The 21,668-nt window shown below is 40.6% G+C and overlaps 1 protein-coding gene across 5 annotated transcripts in view; it reads right to left on the bottom strand.

Moving 5' to 3' along the window:
* ABL2 (ABL proto-oncogene 2, non-receptor tyrosine kinase) overlaps nucleotides 1-21,668 on the bottom strand; it is a 45,852-nt gene that overhangs the window by 16,335 nt on the left and 7,849 nt on the right. For 2 of the 5 annotated variants that reach the window (XM_005528702.3, XM_088060756.1), the window contains exon 1: nucleotides 3,239-3,429. The exons of 2 other annotated variants lie outside the window; for them this stretch is intronic. In XM_005528702.3, the coding sequence (XP_005528759.2) occupies nucleotides 3,239-3,344 (106 nt within the window). In that variant the 5' untranslated portion in view covers nucleotides 3,345-3,429. Of the gene's footprint in view, nucleotides 1-3,238; nucleotides 3,430-9,004; nucleotides 9,127-21,668 lie in introns of those variants that run through there. One more of the 5 variants, XM_088060754.1, reaches the window with a different exon arrangement.

Below are 21,668 nucleotides of genomic sequence, written 5' to 3'. Positions count from 1 at the left end.
CATTCATAGATGAAAAACTAGTGCACAATTAAAAGCATTTTTTAAAATTACATGAAGTAGTGAAGGAACCCTTTCATTCACAAAATTTTATGTTTTGTCCTTCTTGTTTTTGTGATGGACATAGCCTGGATCAGAAACCAACATTACAAATACAGGTAAGACTGAATTATGACACAAATGAGATTAATAAATTGGGATAGCAAGTGGTTCAGTATTAATGTAGGAATGACAGTGATTTGTAATACATTTCAAGACTGTGTAAACAGAGGTGGAAAACTGACAGGGACAGAAGGCAGTCCAGGTGATGCTGGGTGTTTAGCAGCAGCATTTCTGTTTTGCTGTTTCAATGGAGAACTGATGCACTTGTCACTACAAGGGAGTGGGGGGAGGAATCAGACATGTTTTAACAACAAAAGAAAAAAGGCCCTACAGTTCTTGTGATGATTAAAACCAATCTAAATCCATAGGGTTTTAGGAGGAACTGTATTAAGAAACAAAACTGTGAATGCTTCATGCTAGTGCTATGTCAAGACCGTCACTGGCTTTCTAACTCATGGAGAGGTTTTCCAGAGACGTGTAGTAGAGTAAATTTCAGTATTAAGACAAGAAAAAGAGTGATGGTGTGGTTTCATACATGGGGGCTGCTCAAGGGAACAAAAACATATGAAGGTGTAAAGTTATATGCCTTTTGTCTGATGGTACAGATATCTAAGTCCCTGTCCCAATATCTATTTCTGAATTCTCTAGTTGAACTTACTTAGAGCAATGAATACAGCAAAGAGATTTCATTAAATGCACTAAACATAAAAAGATCTCTCTAAAAACATCAGAGGCTCTCTTTGCTTTACAGTCATTGATTTAGCACATTTCTGAAGGGCTAAGAAGTCAGGCTTGGGATGTTTCAAAGCAGACAATGCCAGAGAACGTGTGTGTGGCTACTCCTACCCCCTTCCCCACAGGCCCCTGAGATTTACACTCATAATCAAGAGCTGGTCTATGAGGCACTTGAAAAAGAAACAAAGCTCAAATGCAGCACAGGACAGGAAAACTGGGAAGTCAGTGAGACACAAAGCAGGAAGAAGCCTGTGCCATGTAACAGGCACAGTAACATGCCAAGTCTGTGTCACAGGACAGAGTCAAGCCTGGGAAACAAGGACTAAGGGAATTTCCAGCCTATAACGTACTTTTTTAAACTGCATTGTAGGTATATGAGAAAGTAAGAGGTTGAGGTTTGTTCTGTTTCCATTTTAAATGTAGTTAAGCGGCTTTTTACTGCATTTCTGGTAATTATTCAGAGTTCTACTGCTTGCATAACCTGTTCATCTTGCAGTTACTTAATAACGTAAAAGTAGCCTTCTGTCAAGGCTCTCCTAGCACAAAAAGGAGACCACAGACTAAGGCACCAAAATGCCAGTTCCTTGATTGCACTGCCTGCAGATGTAATATTTACATACACTTCTTATTCCTAACTCTCAACTGCAATTAGTTTTACAAGATATTAACCCATCAGACTGGATGCTATCATGGAAAATAAGAAATCCCAATGCTCAGCCACCTACATCACAGCATGGCTGCCAACATCCCACGGTATTTTCTTGGGGCTGGATGTGTGCATACTAAGCTCCATGAAAGAACACCAGTTCCTAAATCCAGCTCTCTTTATGGAGTAAAAATATGTATTTAATTAAATAATACATTCTTTACGTATTTAAAGTGACTTGTGTTATGAGGGTTTCAATGATTTAAAAAAGTCAAATGTGCTGTATGAAAACCCTGACTTTCACATCTCTGCTAAAGGGCAAACACAAAAGCAGGCAGTTTCCAAAAACCTTTCAGCTCCAAAATACCTTAACAGTGTTATTACCCTCTTCCTTTCAGTTACATATCTGCCAACCAATGACAGGCTTTAAACAAAAACATAACATTTATTCTAAGTCAAAGCATTCTTTAAGTTTCTTTCTCCAGCAAGAAAAGTTCATGCACTGAACAACCAAGCCCTGCTCCACAGACACTACGAAGTGTTTATCCATGCACCCATGGATAACCTTAAGCAGCCCAGGGCCAGCCCAGCTCCAGAGCTGGTGCAGCAAGCCCTGTGCCCAGCTGAGCCCACTGCAGGCCAGGTGAAGCCAGCAGAAATGCCACCTGTTCAGCACCAAGAGTTCTTGCCCACAAGGAAACACGTGCTGTGCTGGACTGGCAGTGGGGAGTCAAAGCAGATGTGGGGCTCCTACCACTTTCTTGGGAATGCCTGGGAGGCTGGCACATGTTCTTAACCCCCTCTTGATGTACAAAAAAGCCAGTAGAAGTTAATGTTTGATGAGAAACTTCAATCACTTACCTAAGTGCTTACCTAAAAATCACATTACCTAAAAATTAAATGTTTTTAAGAGTTCACGTCTCACTAACTTCCTTCACTTTCATGTTAAAGTAACTTGAATGCTTCAATAACTGTAAAGGTTACCCAACACCTAAAGGGGTTTTTACCAGGATACAAAAGTATTTCTTGCAGGTTTTAATTCCATAACAGCCCATGCTGTTCCATATGGTGTGAGATCTACACCCTCCATCACAGAAGTGAAACATGATCATCACAGAGATAACCAAAGTGTGTCACCAGTGATGCCCCTCCAGCCAAATAGTTTGTGAGTTCTGTCCACACCAAAAGTCAGGAAATTAGCTGGGAAATTCTGTTTTTATATCAGCTCCTTTTCAAGGCTAACCATAAATCTTGTATTATCACTTTTGTTTCCTATGCAATGGAAAACTTACATCATCACTTAGTGAACAAGTCATACACAGTCACACAAGGAGGTTACACTTCATCCATCTCCTTCCTTTTTTTATTCCCACAATACATTTGCTTCTCTCCGGATATGAACCCTTTCCTATCCAGTCACCATGTAAGGGGTGTTTTGTCCCCAACCCTTGCTCCCAACACTCCAATTACCAATCTCTTTGGTCTCAGAGCAGGAGGTAGAATATGCTAAATTTTAAATTTCAGAATCACATTAAGTTCTGAAGTGGTCTCCATTTCTGAAATACTGTGTAACTGCTCATAAAAAAGAAGCATTTCACTAATCCTAAAGTCCTGATAAAAGCTGGCAATCTTACACCTTCCTATGCCTGGTCTTGTACTAGAACACAAAGACAGATTTGAAAGGACCTCATCCTCCTTGAAGCACTTGGAAAAACACAGGAGAGGGACAGGACAGGATTACACCCCCAAGCATCCTACCTGTGAAGCGCACGCCGGGCTCGGAGGCACCCTCACCGAGGCAGCAGAGCAGCCTGCCCTCCTTGCCATAGGTGCTGGACTGGAAGAGGACTGTCCCCACACTCATGCTGTGCTTTCCAGAGAGCAAAGAGGCTGCTTGGCACCACAAGTCCTGGGCTGAGCACAAAGGCTCCACACACAGCAATCACTGCTGCTCGCAAGGCCGGGAGCCAAGGGGAAAGGAAGCGCTGCTGGGCAGGCAAAGCAGAGACTGGGAAAATCAGGCCCTGGGTTAACGTGGTTATTAACTGGATGGGAGGGTGGAGCTTTCCAGGGACTGCTGAACACACAGAGGATGTGGGGACTGGACTGCAAGTTGAAACAACTTTGAGATGAGCTATAGAGACAGTTTTGTTCCACTATGAGTTAGGTAACAAAGTGTTTGGGAAGAAAGCAAACAGTTTCCTTGGAGAAATTCCTTTGCACAAATTAAAAAACAGATCACCCATTAAGGGGACCGCCCAGATTGATTCATTTTTCCACTCCACATACCACTGCTGGAGCACTGCTTACGGGAATCAACAGGAAAGGATGTTGGTGAAAATCTACACCTCAGAGAGGTACAAACATTGAGCACATGAAGGCTCTTGGACATGTCAGGAATTCAGAAAGACACAGAAAGCAAGGCAAGCACAGTGCACCCAGTCTGAGCTGCACATTTGCTGATTTAGTAACATTCAGGACAGCTTTCCACAAGGGCCCCATCAAATTACCTCTCAAAACCTCCGGATTTGTTGATGAATTCTTTAAAAGCCCTGGTTTTCTAGGAGAGCTGCCTTTGTGGCAGGACAGGCTCCTCCTGCCAGGTGGCCATGGAAGGGTTAACAAACCAGCACTCACCATGGCAGTCTCACACCTGGGAGGGTGGTGGGCCTGCAGAGGGGTATAAAAGGGAGCAGGGAAAAGGAAGTCTGTGGTTTGGGCCTTTGTAGGGGGAAAGGAGTTGCTGCAGTCTAGTGAGGCAAGAAAGCAGCAATTCCATGATTTGTGAACCTCTGTTCTGTGAGAGGGGCAGCGGTACTGTGTGATGATGACTCAAACTAGACTAAAGGTAAGCAACCAGGCTTATTCCAAATGTTTGTGTTTTGTAAAGCTGTGAATGTAGAAAAAGAGTGTTTAGAACTGTGGAGATGCTGTGATGATCAGGAGCTGCCTTTCCCATATGGCTTCTGACAAGAGTCATCTCCCCTGCAACCAACACCTGACATTAGTGGAAAACTGACAAGGCAAAGAATTAACTTAGGACACCTGAATACTGCCGTTCCTAAAGTTCTGACAAGTGGGTGACCTCTTTTCTTCCTCTTCCAAAACCAAGCTCAGTGAATCCTGCAGCATGCTACCCAGTGGTCAGAGGTAGTGATGCCTTTGCGTGAGAGCTCCTGGGCTTTCTCTCTTCTCCAGTTACTAACCTTAGCTAAAATAACACATTTACTTCTTAGTTAAAGTACAGCGGATGAGTAATTGGTATTACAAACAAAGAAGGATTATCAGGAAGTTAAGTTGGATTAATAATGTATCTTGCACATATCCCTAGCCTCTGTCAGAAGAGTCTGTAGCCAAAGCCTAATGGCTGGCTGGTGTGTTAAGAGATCCTGATGGGAATCATGTAGTTGCCAGCACTGGCATTACAGGTGAGAAGCATTTTGGCTGTAAGTCTTCTGCAACAGAGTCATTTTATGCCTACACTCTTTCCAGGCTCCTTCCTGAAGGTGCTCTCCAGTAGAAAGGACACAGAGTATATAGCAGTTCATAAGGTTCTGTCAAATGCACTCAGCCAGAATAAAATCAAGCATCTTTCTGGCTTCTAGATGAGCATTATCTCTCTTAAAACTGATATTCCTAGATAGTTATTTTATACTGCAGGCCATCATTTTGACATCTGCATGCACCACACCTGCATCCTGTTCCTGTGCCCTTCACAGTAAGTGCATGACATAAAATCTTAATTCTGGTACACTCAGCTTCCTCAGTGGAAGAGTCCATCTCTCAGGCACAGCAGTTCTTCCCAGCTCTTTACCCTATTCCCTGTGGTGCCCTTCAAAGCTGTTTCCTGAGAGTGGTTACCCTTCCTGTAACAACTTAAGTCATCCATTTAGAAGCATTTTTCTAGTTCTTCCAGCAGTGGGGGAAAGTTGAATAAAAGGAAATCTTGCTGACTATGCTACTTTATAGTGTATAGTTCAGGGAGCTTCTACAAAACTTGCTACACTCTGAATTTCAATGTCTCTTAATGTCTCTTAATCAAAGAAAAGAATGTATTAATGAAAATACAGCCCTGAAATTGATTTAGTGGTGTTGGCCACAGGCCAAAGTGACTGGTTTGTCAGTGGAAGGAGAGAGACAAGGAGGTTTATAGGGTAAATACTGATTATTGCATGCAGTCTTAATCTGATATACTGGTGTTTTACAACAAAACCCCCATAGGATGTAGACTTGTGTGTATTTTTTCACATAGGGACAACTCAAATACAAAGCCGCTGAGATCCCTGCATATGCTACATATCTCACTTTATTTTCACTCTTGAGTCCTTGAACTAAACACCAATAAATTACCTATGATGCTGTTTTACAGACAGACTCATTTTATTTGCTTGCTTTTAAGACTACCAAAGAACAGGCACTGGTCATCAACCCGTGGAAAGTAGACCATCAAGTACTTAATGAGTGCTGGTATAATTGGTATTTTCCACTGCACCTTCAAAATATACATCACATTACACCACTATTGGACCTTTAGATCTTTAACTGGCTTCTTAGTGGGAGGATTTCTGCCTTAATGAATACAAGGAAACAAAACTGATAACACAGCAGCAAGTGGGTTTCCTATTTTGCTGACACGATTGGAACAGTATCAAGTTCTACAGCAGCTTTGTTTCTGAAGCCAAGTCTCAGTGCTTCCCGCTAACCAAAAATACTCAAGACAAGCTACACACTGAAAAGCAACCAGTGCTGAACAGGCCAAGTTTCTGCTGTCTAATAATGTGGTAGTATTGAAACAGACCTATGAACTTCCTTTACCCTGTAACAGACTGCAGCCTTTACCTAACTGGACCACCTAGTCCTTCTGCTGACATCCATGTGGCCATGAAAAACACCAGTTAAAAAGGGTCAGACAGCTCACATATGGCTTTGGTAAAATGCAGGCATGAACTAAATGCCATTCCTAGGTGTTCCTCTTCTGCAAGCAACCAGACTCTTAATAACGTGGTTTGCTGGAGCCTAGCACAGACCCATAGTTAGTCCTTGGGCCTCCCACAGAGTGGGGCACGGTTTAAGTATTGTAAACAACACACTGAGGAAAGCCAAGAAATACAGCTCCAAGCCAAGAAATTGGGATGGGCAAGGAGTAGGTTTCTATTTATGGTACCAGGCTGGGAGAGACAGAAAGGGAGGAGATTTCAGAGTCAGTCACAAAATTGCATCATGAACAGCTCACATCATATAAAAGGAAATATTTCAAGCTGGCAGCACTGTCATGCCTCAAATTATCAAAATGTATCTGACATAGATAAAAGTGATCTTTGGTTTCAGAGTGAGAAATACTTGGAGAAAGAGCTCTCCATCTTTCATCTCTCACAAACAGATTAATTTTGCAACATGATGAAGTGCTGATATGAAGCAGGGGATGAAGCGGTAGGTCTTTGCCTAGAAGAGGGGCTTCTTAGCTAGCTTGATACAAAAAATCCAAGAGAAGACAAAGTTTGGGGTTTTGGTGTTACTGAATTCTAATTGGTAAAAGGAGAGAGACAAATTGATCTCAATTGACTTAGTTCCACCAATGTATGAAGAATTCAATACATTGTCTGTCTACATGAACATTACAAGGGATTAGCTGTGCTAAGATTTTACACAAATTGCCTGTTTTCTGTTTCCCTGGTAGCAGTTATCCCCTCCCTTTGTTATTAATGCAGTCAAACAGAGGTGTCCCTCAACCCATTTCTTTGCTCGGATGTCAGTGACACGTTTTCCCATTATTAACATAATGCAGTGCTTCCCTATTTCTTCATCAACTAATTTCTGGTGAAGTAGCTTTTTATTGCAGAATCCAGTATGAAATAAGTCAAGCTTAAACTCCGAAGCTTTGATTTGAACATCTTTACTCCTCAAAACCAAGATGCATAAATCTCTTCATAGATCAAAGTATAGGCTGTGACTGAACCATCTACAGAAGCATTTGGCAGCTCTGCTGTTTTAAGAGAGAATTTCCAAGTAGATAAAGTATTGATCATGTTCAGTACAATACTGTTAACCAAATAGTCTGGCTCTCATCACCGCTAAGATTTTCACACAACTCTGTCAGGAAAGCAATTCTGGTAAGTACAGCCAGCAGCAAAATGATGCAGGGGTTTAGATACATTTAAAAAACACTTTAGGATGAGGAACCTGTGTGAGCTGAGCACAAGAGAGCTGGACCTATCAGCTGTTAAAAGGTACAACAGATGTCTCTTGCCACAGGCACTGGGAATGGTTAGAAGCACCAGACCAGATGCAGTCCCAGTCTGATTTCTTTAAATGGGCCTCTGGGTGAGGAACCAAAACCCAACAGCACAAAAGATAAGGAAAAAAACCCTTTCCTTTTCTGAAGAGAGATTTTAATGTAATCAGAATTAAAAACAGAGGTTCTTGGAACAAAAAACTACAAATGTAACCCTTTTGCAAAATCCTGAATACTGTATCAAAGTGTTTTCTCCCTTAATTCCCAAGGATTTGCTCAGCTCCTATAGAGCCAGTCAGCCTTGCAACTGCAAGGAAAAAGGAGAGACCAGTAACTGTAAATGCTCTGTATCACATACCTCCTTCCATTGAGAACTGAAGCTCCAATCTCTCCTCCTCTGAATGCTGCCCACAGTGGACAGCAACTACTCCCACAATGTCAGCTTTAGGGAAAGGAGTGCTATGAAGGGACACAGATTTCAAAGGTAACTGGGAAATTGCAGCTCAAAAGTCTGTTTGACATTCTTCTTCTGTCCTGGCAAGTTCTAGGAAACCTCTCCAGTGTGAAGGGTGAGCAGGATTAGGTCACCCAGTCCTGCTCCAGGAAAGGTGGGATGGACAAATATATGAAAGCTTACAGCACGTAATTTAGCAATTTTTAAAATCAGTACCTTGGGAGAAAAGTTTCTTAATGGGGATTACACTTCACTGCAACAGAATTCCTGGGGAGTTGCTACTACTGGCCACATCAAAGCCAGATATTATCTACTTCTAAGCAATTCAAACAGGTACTTATTTACTTGCAGCGTAACACAAACACTTGAAATAAGAGCTCTTCTGCAAAAAGGCTCCTTGAGAAATTACGGCTCAGCCGATCCCTGAAGAAGCCAGAAATACCCACACTCACAAAGTCTAGCTGGAGAGAGGTTTATTTTGCAGATGTAAAGCACTAACTGATCAGACCTTTGAGGTAACATGATATAAATGTCCGAGCTGCTTTCCCAGTGACATAATTACATCTTATTAGAAGCCTTACAGTATTAGGTACTCTCCTTAGACTCAGCACTTGGATCAACAACCACATTAAACTGTTTCTCGACTGCCTTTTTGAAATTTATTTTTAGCCTTTTTAGTTAGAGGGAAAACTTGGAAGAAAAGGGTAGAGATTAACTCATTGACTTGTAATCTCAGGAGAGAAAGAAAATGTCAATCTAATAGCCCAAATTTGAGTTGATGTCACATCTCGAGGCCCAAATATTTTTGCAAGTGCCTTGGACAGGCAGCGCTTCTTACCTTGTGGAGGATATTCGGAGGGCAGAGCTCCCCAGGTGAGCTGGTACAGCTTCAGTTTCCAGTACATGAGTTTAATTTTTTAATGGAATCCCAAAATGCTTGTTAGCACAGATGTGATTTCTCAGTTCCATCCACCCACACCGAATATGCAGCAACTGCCAAGGCTACACAGTACTTCTCTTTTTAAAAAAATTCTCCAGTTAAAAATAAATCACAAAACTGTCAACCTCATTTGTCAGCAACCAATATGCTGCTCAAACCATCGTCCACAGCAGTTTTCTTCTCTTGAACAAAGAAGGGGGTTCCTTTTTAGAATATTTACTTCATTTGACTAAAATACCCTTGTGATCTTGCCTCCTTTGAAATACATTTGTTTTAGCAAACAAACAAGCGTTTCCTTTCCTCCAAGAAAAGCCGAGCCTTAGTGTGAATACTTGCCCAAAAATTGCATGCCGTGTTGTGAACTTCAGAACCAGGGAAAACTCCTAACGTGGAGAGCCCCTGACATCCAGCTGAGCTCTGGCTGAGGGAGGTTTAGCTGTCCTGCTCCTCCTCAGCCCTCTGGGCTGATTTCCTTTGGAGGGGGGCAGTGGGAATGTGAAGTCAGAGGTACAAATCCATGGCACTAAACTTAGCTCCGGCTGCAGAACCGCTTCCTGCTGGTGAAAGCCAGACACTTGTCATTGGCTCCACCAAGCAGACAAGGGGCTCCATTCACCAGCACCAGCCCAGCAGCTGCTCAGTGACCAGGGAAACACGAGCCCCAGCCTCTCCAGGGGGAGAATTCCAAGCCCAGCCTCTCCAGAGGGAGAATTCCAAACTCAGCGCTGCCAATGGCTTCGCAGTTTCAGGCTGTGTCACCGCATTTGCTTTTCCAAATCTAACTGTGGAGTTTGGCTCTCACGTATCTGAATTCAGTATATTAAGTCAAGAATGTACTCACTGAAATAATGTCTTTGCAAAATCCTTTCTGGGTTATGGCAGAATTAATACAGCTTTAAAGGAAAAGAAGACACTGTAAGGCTGAGCAGGTTCAGTACTCCTAAAAGTACTTAAAGTTACAAAAAGGTCACTGTTTGACTTGATGTAGAAATTTAATCAGTTTTATTACAAAGAAAGATAACAGCAAGTGAATAGACAAAATTGTGAATAAGCTGAATTGGGTTGAAAATATTTATATAATTTAGTATGTTTGTAATGGATGTTATTCAGTAGATCAAATATTTTAAGATGGAATAATAGAAGAAACAATATTTTTTAAAATTACTTCAAGAGAGGCAAGACTAGCCAATGCATTAAACCTGATGGAATTTTATGCAGCTGAGCTAAAATACACATTTTATCTGTCTGCTACTAAAGATCCTTTACATCTACAGCAAAGTTGTGGATTATCTTTTAGGGAGTACAGCACTTTTTGATTGTTAACATCAAAACTATAGAACATTTAAAGGAAGTATGATAGGAAAAACAAGTCCTGCCCCTCAGATTTAGCAGAACACTTCAGAATGTCAAAAGCAAGTCAGCCAGCTGACAACTGGGATTCTTCAGGCACACAACAAGCACCACTGATCACTTACAGCCCAGCATCCTGCCTGGGGAAAGGGTAAATATATTATTCTGGAATATGTTCCAAGCCTCCAACATGTTGTAGCTCAAGGTGTTTCTGAGCCAGAGCTTGTGTTGTTGTAGTTAAACTTCCTGACAGGCCTTATTTTGTCCAGTTGCTGTCTGAAGTATTGCAAACTAACCTCACACATAAACAAAATCCTGCTGCCACAGTACCAAGAGCTCACAGCACCTCGTAGAACAAAGAATGGGCTCTGACTGGTTCTGGACAGGACATCTCCTAATTTCCTTTGATGATCTTCAGTCCTTACATGGCAAATCCCAAATGATCAGTACCTGTAGGTGCTTTCTCTGCTACTTGTGATTTTTATAAGCCCTTATCTCATTCTACCTCAGCCACCTCTCCTCCAGGCTGAAGAGTTTCTCTCAGGTCTGATGTTGTTGCCTTTGGTTTAAAGGTTGGGCACCTTTAAACATTCCCCCCTTGGGTTTTTCTAGCTCTACCACACACCTCTCCAGAAAACCAGATCAGAATTACATGCAGGATTCAAACCAGAGCTTAGTACAGTAGCAGAACTACATGTTTTTCTATTCCTAATGCTCTGCTTTTTGGACTCTAATTCTAAATGTTGTCATGATATGTCTTATTACAGCTCAGAGACTGATTCCTAGTGTTACAGGGGGCTGCTCAGAACTTAATACCTCACATGTAAAGGCAGAACCATTTTCCTGTGTGTTCCACCTTCTACATGTTCACACTGAATCCTGTCCTACTTTTTCAACCTCCTGCAAGCAGTTGCCATTTGCTTTCTCCTTTGCATCATTTGTCATAGCTGCTTTTAATTAAAAATAAACAAAAACAAACAGCTTAATTTAAGCAAAGTTAGAAAGCTGAGTGAAAGGTTTTGTTCCTGTTTGAGAGTTGCTTCACTTCTAGACCCTATTCACTAAAAAAATCGAGGTATTCTTACAAGTTATATACTACAAGCAGTGGTTAGTAGTATATGGTCTGGTTAAGTCAGCAGATATTGCTATCCTAAGGTGAGAAGCACTTAAAAAAAAAAAGATAAAAATTACCTTGCAAAGGAAACTAAAAGACTGCTGAACTAGAAGACTGGTCAAAGAAAGTATAATTTGCTCTAGAGAGAAATAACCCAGGAGGAGGAAAACTTGATTGTGCCTAGATGCCAGCAGAGCAAAAACATCCCACAGATGATGTTTTTTCTACTAATTTGTTTTCAGAGCAGTAAAGAAAAGCAAACGAAGTACAACAGTGTGGAAATGAGTGACTTAATTCCCCAGACACATTAGGCCACATCTTTTGCCTAGGTTCATGACTGCCATTTCAAAAAGGAGAAATTGCATGGAAAATGCTTAGACTAACCTTTAATTTGGCTAGCAAGACCAGATTAGCAAGGACAAAATCTGGTCTACAGACAAACAAACATCATAAGGGAGGTAGCTACAATTTTGGATTTATCTAACCATTTGTCAAAAGACAAATCCCCAAAAGAGCTGAGATCTGTTGCCAATTTACAATGCCAACCTGAATACTAATGGTTTGTTTTTCTTTACCACTGCCACCCTCCCCTCCTTGTTCTGGGGAAATATGAAAGAAAAAAACCAGTTTGGATATATCTAGGATCATAATGGGCTGTGAGACAACCCTAATTAAATGAAATCCTACTTTATTGATTTGGCACCACAACATCATCTGCAATTCACATAGAATAAGAAGAGGCAGACAGTGTAAGATATATTAAGAGTAAGGAATTTCAAGACTGGATTATGAACTGTAATTTAACCATATGCAAAGATTAACAATGATGGGGAAGGGACCAATGCTGCCTTAGCCCCTCAAAATGCAGGTAATCCAAACCCAAAACCTAAACAAGTGTTCTTTTGGAGTAGTCAGTGATGTGGTTCAATAGAATGCAACTCCCCTGATTTTAGCCAAATCTATTCCTCTTTTGTTCTGGTTTTCATCCACTGCTTGGAGGTTTTTTGAACAGAAATGCAAAATGACAAGGAAAATACTTGCTGTATGCTAAAACACAGATCCAGCAGCTAGAAAAAGCAAAAACCATTATTTAATTTCTGTCATTCGCTTGCCACACAATTACTTGACTAATTTTTCCTGTTCAGAGAATAAAACAACAACTCAGTGTTGACACACTCAGGGAATAGGACCCACTGGTGGTTATTTAAGGAGCTTTCCTCCCACTCAGTACTGGCATAGCTGTCTGAGACATCTCCTCTGCTGCCAGTCCGGGTGGTATGACTGGGATGCTCAGAGGAGTGGTCATGCTATTGTCAGCTGCTTTTCACTGGGGCCACTCAGCCTCTGCTACAGCTCCTGCCTTTGGGTGCCACCTCCCCCAGTGCTTAATTTAGTGTATTTACTATATATATTCTGAGGGAGGAAGGAAGAGGGAAAGGGCTGGAAATTCCCAGTGGGAGGTGTAACATTGCGGCTCACTCAGCAGTTCATTTCCTCTCACTCTGGAAAGCGCTGCTTAGTTCCTAAATTGCATCCATCCACAACATCAGTTTGTGTGGATTTCACTGGGCATAGTAAGATGCTTATTCCACAGAGCCTGTGGAATAATAAATAAAAGGCTCTGACAAAAGGACATTGCTACATTTGGGTTCACAGCAAGACTTTTGCCAGTTGTGCCATACAGCCGGCTCCAGGGAGCTACGTAAGACTGCTTCGTTTAGGAGTGTTGTTTTATGAAATGTCAATTTTGAACTGAAATTGTGACCAAAGTTTGGTTGTGCCAACTTGCATCATCCCCACATCTTCTGATGTGAAAGGCCAAGAAAGGTCCCTTTCTCTTGTTTCAATCAAGATATTTTCTTTTTTCTAATTCAACAGAGTTCCTCCTCATTCCTTCTTCCTCCCACTCCACAGAAAAACATTCCCAGTTGTTGCTGGCCTATATTGGCTGTCAGACAGCTGACTGCTTGGATTACACAGGGCTGTATTGTATCCCTGCAGGATCCAGCCACACAAAGTGCTTCCCTTGGGATCAGGGCTCACTACTGGGCTGTACCAGCACACCAGGTGCTGTCTTGAAGTTGGAAATCCCAAGACAACAGGAGCACATTTTCCATATGGTCCTCTCAAAACATTCTCTCTTGAGCCTCTCAAAGTACAAACCTACTCCAAACCAGCTACCCAAGCAACCAAAGTCATGGTGAACTTGTACTCACTCTCAGTCTCTTACAGCAAAGGGATTCTGTCTTTTGTCCAGGTACTGGAAATTAAAGCCACTCCAAAGCCTTTTGGCAGCTTGGGAGATCTTTCAGTTTCATTTCTACTATTAAAAGCAGTTAAATACGGCAATCCTGTGTTTTGAAGACATTTAAATGACCATAACTCTCCTCAGTACAGTAGTTAGAAAGCAGAACATTTACCATCCCGTGCAGATCCTGTTCCCAGCCAAGGGCTTCTCTATCCCATCCTTATGGACACCCTTTATTTACTACAAGACAATCAGTCAGCTTCTGGAGATGCCACCAAATCTGCCTTTCAAGGCATTTCTCTTTTGGAATTCCAACCTGCTGTGATGTGCTACTTAACTTGTAAATTTCTTTGGAAAAAGTACCCTTGAGGCAAACTACAAGAAATGCCTCAGCCCAGCAGCTGCTCCTTGGCAAGCCATGGAAGCATCCAGAGGCAGATCTCGTTAGCTGCTGACTGAAAGCTGCTGTGCTTGAGGTTTAAAATAGGTTTTCAGCTTAGGAGGACTTTATAGAATCAGGAGCTAATTAATACTTGAAAGTTATTTGAAGAGTTTTTAGAATTAATGGCATGTTTCCTGCTCATCTACATCGCTGCCAGAAACGGTCTTCTCGCTACTTTCAAGCTACTTTAAGCACTTAAAAGTCAATATAACAGAGCTGCTGCTTAGAAGTAACCTGGATAGGTTATAGAGCTGAGCAAGTGCCAAAACTGTCAAAAACAGTGAGGCAAGGAAATATGGACTTACTATTGCTCTGAGACCCAAGTCTCTTCAAGTCTAAAATAAACCACACATGCATAACCATGCTGAATTTTTTAAAAGCATGTATGGCCAATCCTTGAAAAACTGACCCAAGAGCTGAAATCTGGAAGCACCGAGCACACTAAGTTCCTCCAGCAAGGATGCTGAAGTTCCAGCACGATGCATCAGCAGAGGCTGTGGGACCAACACCCCTCAAGGTCATGCTTTCATCATGAATAGTGTCCCAAAAAAGGGAAAGCCTCTAAACAGCACCCAAATCAATGACTGATATACAAAAAATGAGAGCCTGGAGAACATCCAGCAGATGTGGAGCAAGATTTAATTTTTTTTTTTTCTTTTCCCTCTAAAATAATCAGTAAATTAAACATACAGGGTCACACCTTGGCTTCTGACGCCAGAGACTGAGTAATTGCAAACATCAAATAGTTCTGATCAAATATAGCAAGTGGAATCAGCCCTCAGAAGTACTGACTAATCTGGGATGGTGTATCCTCTTCCCAGCAACCTCAAACGTGACTGTTCAGTAAAATTTCCACATCTGAATTGGCTCTAATGAAAATGTTGTGAAAGATTACCAGGGTAAGAACTTCATTCCTAATTACTACAAAACTAGACTAACAGATTCATTGGCAGAACTAGGCAGAAATGGGCAGAAATATTGGTCCCTTTTGACAAGTTTCCATCCATTCAGCCTTATCACATTGCCATTCAGATGAGCAGGATACAAATAGGCTGTATCCTGTAAAACTTTACTTCAAGATCAGGTACTTCCTAGATCAACTTATAACTCTCACCTCATCATAGGCAAAAAAAACCCCAAACCTTATTCTTCTTATTTTGAAAATTCCTGGTGAAACTTTTGGAAATGATGTATTGTGAATATCGCAGGCAGATTATTTTTAACAGACTTCATACTACTGATATTGCTACTGTTGGCCTTGTTAAGGGGAAATCACTTTAGACACAAGAGATATGTGCTGCAGAAGCAGGATTGAAACTAAATTACTCAAAATATATGGAATCTAATGATTCTGTTTCTAAAGCAAGAGTAGAGCATCCTACACAATGATAGGTAAAATAGAATAACAGGGGAAACTGACAGTCTTGGCTTTTTTTTTTTTTTTTAGTGCATGAAGGTGGCTGCTGCAATCTAAGACAAATACATAAAATACAGGTTGTTCCTTTAAACTGGTGAGGAAAAATAACCAGGTCTGGGTGTGGAGGTCTCAAACCAGTTTTAGTGGGAGCTTTGCCAATGTCATAAGAGCTGCAAGGGTGGTACTTTCCTCTCAAAGAAAAAATACAACTGGAAAGATCAGCCTGTGCAAAAACATGTGTAACATGGGCAGGGGAAAAGAGGAAGGAGAAATAAGTGCACCCTGGTAGGGCAAAGAGAAACACCATGGTCCATATAAACATTTACTTCTAGAGAGATGTGGCATTCACACAGGCCCAGATCACCAGAACTCCTCCCCTATCAAGATATTAGCATTACTGACAATCTGAACTGGGATGTGTAGCCCTTACAACCCTCACTAGACAATTATGAAAAGAAATACCTCCAACTCCTAACCCTAATTAAGATTCATAAGCTGAACCTTCTGCAGCTGTTGAGATTCATCTCCTGTTTTTGTCTGGAGTTTTGGGGCGGGGATCATTGTGCGGACACATGTGCTAAGTGTGCAGCTGTCTCTGGAAGCACACTCTAAGGACCAGGCATTCCTCCTTGGAATGAGGTGTGCAACCACATTTTTTTTCAGATTTAAAGTTGCATGAGGGCTACCACACAAAGTTGAGAGGGTTCACCTGCCACCCACTGATGTGCCTGTTTTTTTTAGTCAAGAGGCAGCCAGGAAACAGCAGCATGAGTATTTCATCCTGAACTGTGAGGTTTTTCTAAATCTGGATCATTGCTCTCTAGATGAAAGGGGCAATGGCGACAAGAGGCACTGACATTTTTCCATTGAGGATATGAATTCTAGTAAGATTTATTTCTAAACCCGCTAGGAGGTAACCATCTCCCCTGCTCAGGTAACTAAACAGTAAGATCCACAATTTTTGCTAAAATGCTTTATTAGCAATTAAATGATGGAAGAGCAAGAGGATGTATTAAATTCCAGACTTCTGCTGAAGCTGTACCTGCTTTGTGGGTGACTCCTCTCACTACTGCTAACCATGCTCATTTACCCAGCAGTAAATGCCTATTCTCAGACACATCAAATTCACAGCCTACACAACATTCTCAGTCAGGGCATGCTAATATTATGACTTGATACTACACAGGATATTTTTGTAGCACTTGATATATCGAGTGTCTTGCAGTTTTGGTATTTTATTCTTTTGACAGACCTACAGAGTAGTAGGATAAATTTGTGCTATGAAGAAGGTCTAAAGTAAAGCAAAAGTCACTTCCTAAATATCTGGAAGATATGGCAGAGCAGGACTCAAGCTGGTGTTGATCAGTGATCCTTCCTACAGTGCAATACTCAGAGCTCTCATTACAAAACACTCACACTATCTAACTAATAAATAACACTTTCAATCAAAGACATAAAAGACTCTGAAAACAACTATTGCCCCAGCTACTGATATTATCTAAACAAAAACTCCTACTCTTACATTAATGAAGTAGGATTAAAATAAATAGCTTTGAGTTCAAGTGTAAAAAAGGTAAAAAAAACCTATCATAGGGCAAAGCATAAGTCAAACTTGGAAAAAAGAGCATGGGCCTGTGGAAAAGGTGTTGCATCCATAATCCTGCTAGAGATGTTCTGCATAAAACATCTTGTGTGCTCATGCCTCACTTATCTGTGTGACAAAACAGTCTTCCTTTTTTAAACTTACTACTTTGCCAGTAAAAAAAAAATTAAAAAAAATTAAACAGCTAACTACTATGGAAAATAGTTTTCCTAACTGCAGGGATTTTTTCCCAGTATCTTTATATATATATATATATATATATATATATAAAGATACTGGCATTAAAATATATAAAGATGGTATCTTCACAGGGAGAAACTATTTTATTAAGTTTCTGCATGTCCGTATTCCTGGTCTAGAGCTGACATCCTCTGTCAACAAAGATAAAGAATTTGGGAACAAACTAAGAGCACACAGAGAGAAAGATCTTGTGCATCACCTGTCTCATTTGCAGAATAGATATGGCTCTAAATAAGACACCAGCTGAGTAAGAATGCTAAATGCTCTGAGGAAAAGGAATTTTCTTCCTACTTAGTCATCAGTACCAATTCCTGGACATTCAGTTCTGTTTTCCCTTAAGCTTCAGGCACCCTCATTTCACACAGTATTGTCCATGGAATGACACTTGGTCCCAACACAATATCCAATTTCTAAAAGCACAAGAGCAATCCTTGGAGTTGCAGCCTTCACTTCAGTGTACGAGAACAGTTAATTCTATATACTTTAGCCTACTTTTCTACTAACAGAGATGTTGTTTGTGTAATAGCTTTGATTAGGTTTCAAAATTTACAAGCCCACCTCCCTGCAGCTCAGGAGGTAACCATGTGATCAAGAGTATTTATTTGTGAGAGGAAGAACAGATGGGAGGATGTAACAAACCAGATGCCAAGGCCTGAAATGCACCTAGGATCTCAACTTTGTAGCAAGTTAGGAGAGTTTGTGGGAGAAAAAAAGGGCATCTACAGCCATGCCTTTGCTTTTGCATGATAGTATGCAAGTCTGGCTGTATTTTAAACAGGTTTTCGTATCTCCTTTCTAGGAGTCTGTTTTAGAACTGATTAATGTGATTAGAAAAACACAAAAGCATCCCAGTTTAGTGTAACAACTACCCCACAGCTCAGCAGTCAGTAGCTAACACCACTGTGGTGTCAGGTGATCTTATTTTTTGGTAATTACATGCCCTTAACACCAGGTTTGGGATCTCTATGCAGAAGTCCTGTTTCCCAGCCACCAAGTGCATGAATGCTTACTGCAATTCCCTTTGTATTGCTCTACAGTCTGTTTTATATACAGATATAAATTTTATTTTATATTGTAATATTTTATACTGTTTTAGCAATACACTCTGTATTGCTAAACAGCCAAAGAAATGTTCTCTCTCTGTTGTTAATTCACCGTAGCTTCAGTCTCTTTATGGATTTTTGAAAGATAACACTGAGCAAAGCACAGTGCTCTGAGCTTCCTTTTCATGTCCAACAATTAACACAAACATTACCCTTCCCTTGGACCTATTACCACACCACAAATGTTTTGAAATACAGGCTAGAGCCACAACAAACACATTTCTCCAAAGCCTACAGGATGAGAGAAGAGTGTGTGACTGAACATTTAATTTAGCCTGCAGACAACTTTCCTGTGTTTGTTTATGCCAAATTTAAGCCTAAATAGCTCCATAAACCAAGTGTTTTTGCAATTTTACAGATGAGAAGTGCACAGAAGTGATGAGAAGTGACTCTTAATTTGAGTGCTCAGATTACCTAGCAAAAGTATCAGATTTACTGTCCTTCCACGCACGAAAGCTCTCTGCATACTTGCACATAAACAAGTTGGGAAACTTCCCTTGCTGGCAGATGAAGTTAACTTAGGATAAAGCCCAAAAGAAACAAAACAACTAAAAGGGAAGCAGCCCAGCTCTTAATGGCAAAAGCAAAATAAACATGTATTCTTACTTCTTAATACAGCCACATCTACCTTTTGCTATGTGGATCCTGCCTGATTTCATAACACAACACTTACCTAAAACACTGCACTGTAACGCAGTAATATTAAATAACACACCCTGCTTTTCTTTTTGGAAAAAACCTTTTAGCAATGGATAAATGAAGGCATTGGAGCACCCTCTCGTGGCAGGCTGGAAATAGCTTTTGGCATTCCAAATCGAATCCTTTTACCTTGTTAGCTGGAAATTTAAAAGTTTAAACTGAGTGCCCACCTGGGGCAGAGCAGGTACTGGGAGCCCAGCTGAGCATTACTCCAGAGCTAAGCTGATCTAGGAGAAGTTGCAGGCTTTGCCACCGAGTATGAAATGAGAAAAAAGGTGTTTCATTTAGCAGAAATGCTTACATGGCACACAGAAAAGTCCCTGTGCTTCTGCTGTCACAGTGCAAGCTTGTGTGTGGATGGAAAGACACGTGCCAAGTGTCTCGTTCAAATTTAGCTCGACCCTTTGACAACAAAGTAGATGGAAGCTATACAGGCATATTCAAAATAAGAATTCAGATTTCTGCACAAGACTTCAGCCAATCTCAGCTTTGACAGACATAAGCCCTGCAGTCTATTTCAACTTTTTAAAGCACATCTGTATTTTTAAGTGCAAGAATTAACACAAGAACAATGAGTCTGATTTAGAGGACAGTGCCTTCTTTATGTACATTTTACCCCTAAAGAACTCAAATATATTTATTTATGATGACCCAAAAGTGAAAACATTTTCTAACAAAGTGGATTTTAAAAGGGTTAATCCTGCTGGACTTCTGTCTCACAGGATAACTATGGCTGGCCAGGCCACTCCAATCATCATTTGAGCACCTACTGAGTTTGCAAATCAATCCTAAGGCACCTAATGCACCTCTGGAAGGAAAAAAAAATATAAAAAATGGGCTTGTTGTTCTTCTGTAGTTCATATCACACTCAAAATTATTAGATTAGTAAAAAAAAATATAATTCTCGTTTCTTCTAACATGAAAAATCAGCTCCTTCCCCACATCTATGTTGCAAACTTTATATCCACAGGGTCAAGATCCTGAACTTAAAAAAAAATACTAAATATAACTTGAAACACTAGCACTACAAAACACTACCATTTTCCTATTTATCCTGAGGATCTTCTGTAGATAAAGCCTTTTTAATCTCATAAAGTACCTCTGCTTTCTGTTTATTCCAACATAAATCAAGATTATGTAAACCCAACAAACATAACCCCAAACAATGAGCATAGAATTGATGACTAGTGAAAAAGTATTTTGCTGTGCTTCACTGAGTAATTAGGCCAGAGCACAGGTTTCACAGTGGTATTGATCAAACAAGCTCTGTTCATCCATCCCCAAGCTTAGACATCTCCCAGCCTCAGAAAGAGATGCCAAAACCTCATCAAGCCCTACTCATCTTGTGAGGCAGGAGAGGAGAGCACAGGAATCCTCTGGGGGTTTGATTTTGATTTTTTTATTTACATTTTACTGCCACAAATGATAAAGCTCATCAGGCTTACTTGATGCCCATCCAAGTCAGTGAAAAGCAGGTTTGAAAACAAACCAGAATTGAGTGGTATCATCACAAAATGATCAAAAAAAACACTTTCAGAGCACCTGTTCAAGGTCTTGCCTCTACCCCAGCCTTTATGCCTTGATCAAGCTGATCAAGTGTGAGAGCAACTTTACCCAAAACTCCGCTTATTAAAATCAACAATATTCCAAAAAGCAAAGGATGTTCAGCAATTTACAGTTCAAGATTTAAAAACTTCCTATTTTAAATTTGTATCTAGGAACCCAGCCCGAGAGCTGCCACGTATCAGACTGAAATTTTTTATATCTGTCAGTTTATAGATGAAAAAAACTTAATTTACAAGAGAAAATGGACCACAAATCAGCTCTCAGACAATGGATGCTGGTTTTTTTCCCACTTGTACTAAAGAGAATGGTGAATATAGAAAAAGCCTTATAATTAAAACTTGTCTTCTAAGAAAAAACTGCATTAAACACAAGCATTAAGTCCATGTTTATGCAAACCAGCTCAGGCCTGTATAACCTTGAGTCCTGCTGCACCCAGTGACCTAATAGAGGAAGGAAGCCATGCAACTATTCAAAACATCTTCAAGGTTATTCAGATTTCTTAGAGTGCATTTCCTTCTTCCTAGATGACCCAATTTGTATCAATTTTTAAAAGATTTGCATAAACAGGTTTTTTTACTTCTAAACAGTCACTACACTTTCATTAATTGGCCAGTTTTGACAGATTGCTGGGTGGGAAACAACACTTTAAAATTTCTCTTTTTTTAAACCCTTCAAGGCTAATCTAAATTACTACTAATAATCTAAACTAATCCAGTTTCCTTCTATTATTAAGCCATTTTCAGATATATCATTATAGCTGTACCTCCCCTCTACTTCTGC

Source organism: Pseudopodoces humilis, chromosome 10 (assembly GCF_049639895.1).
Source record: "Pseudopodoces humilis isolate 2021_Gansu_Grassland_sample_001 chromosome 10, ASM4963989v1, whole genome shotgun sequence".
Lineage (NCBI taxonomy): Eukaryota > Metazoa > Chordata > Aves > Passeriformes > Paridae > Pseudopodoces > Pseudopodoces humilis.
The sequence above is the reverse complement of the archived record's forward strand: the minus strand, read 5'-3'. Positions and strand labels throughout refer to the sequence as shown.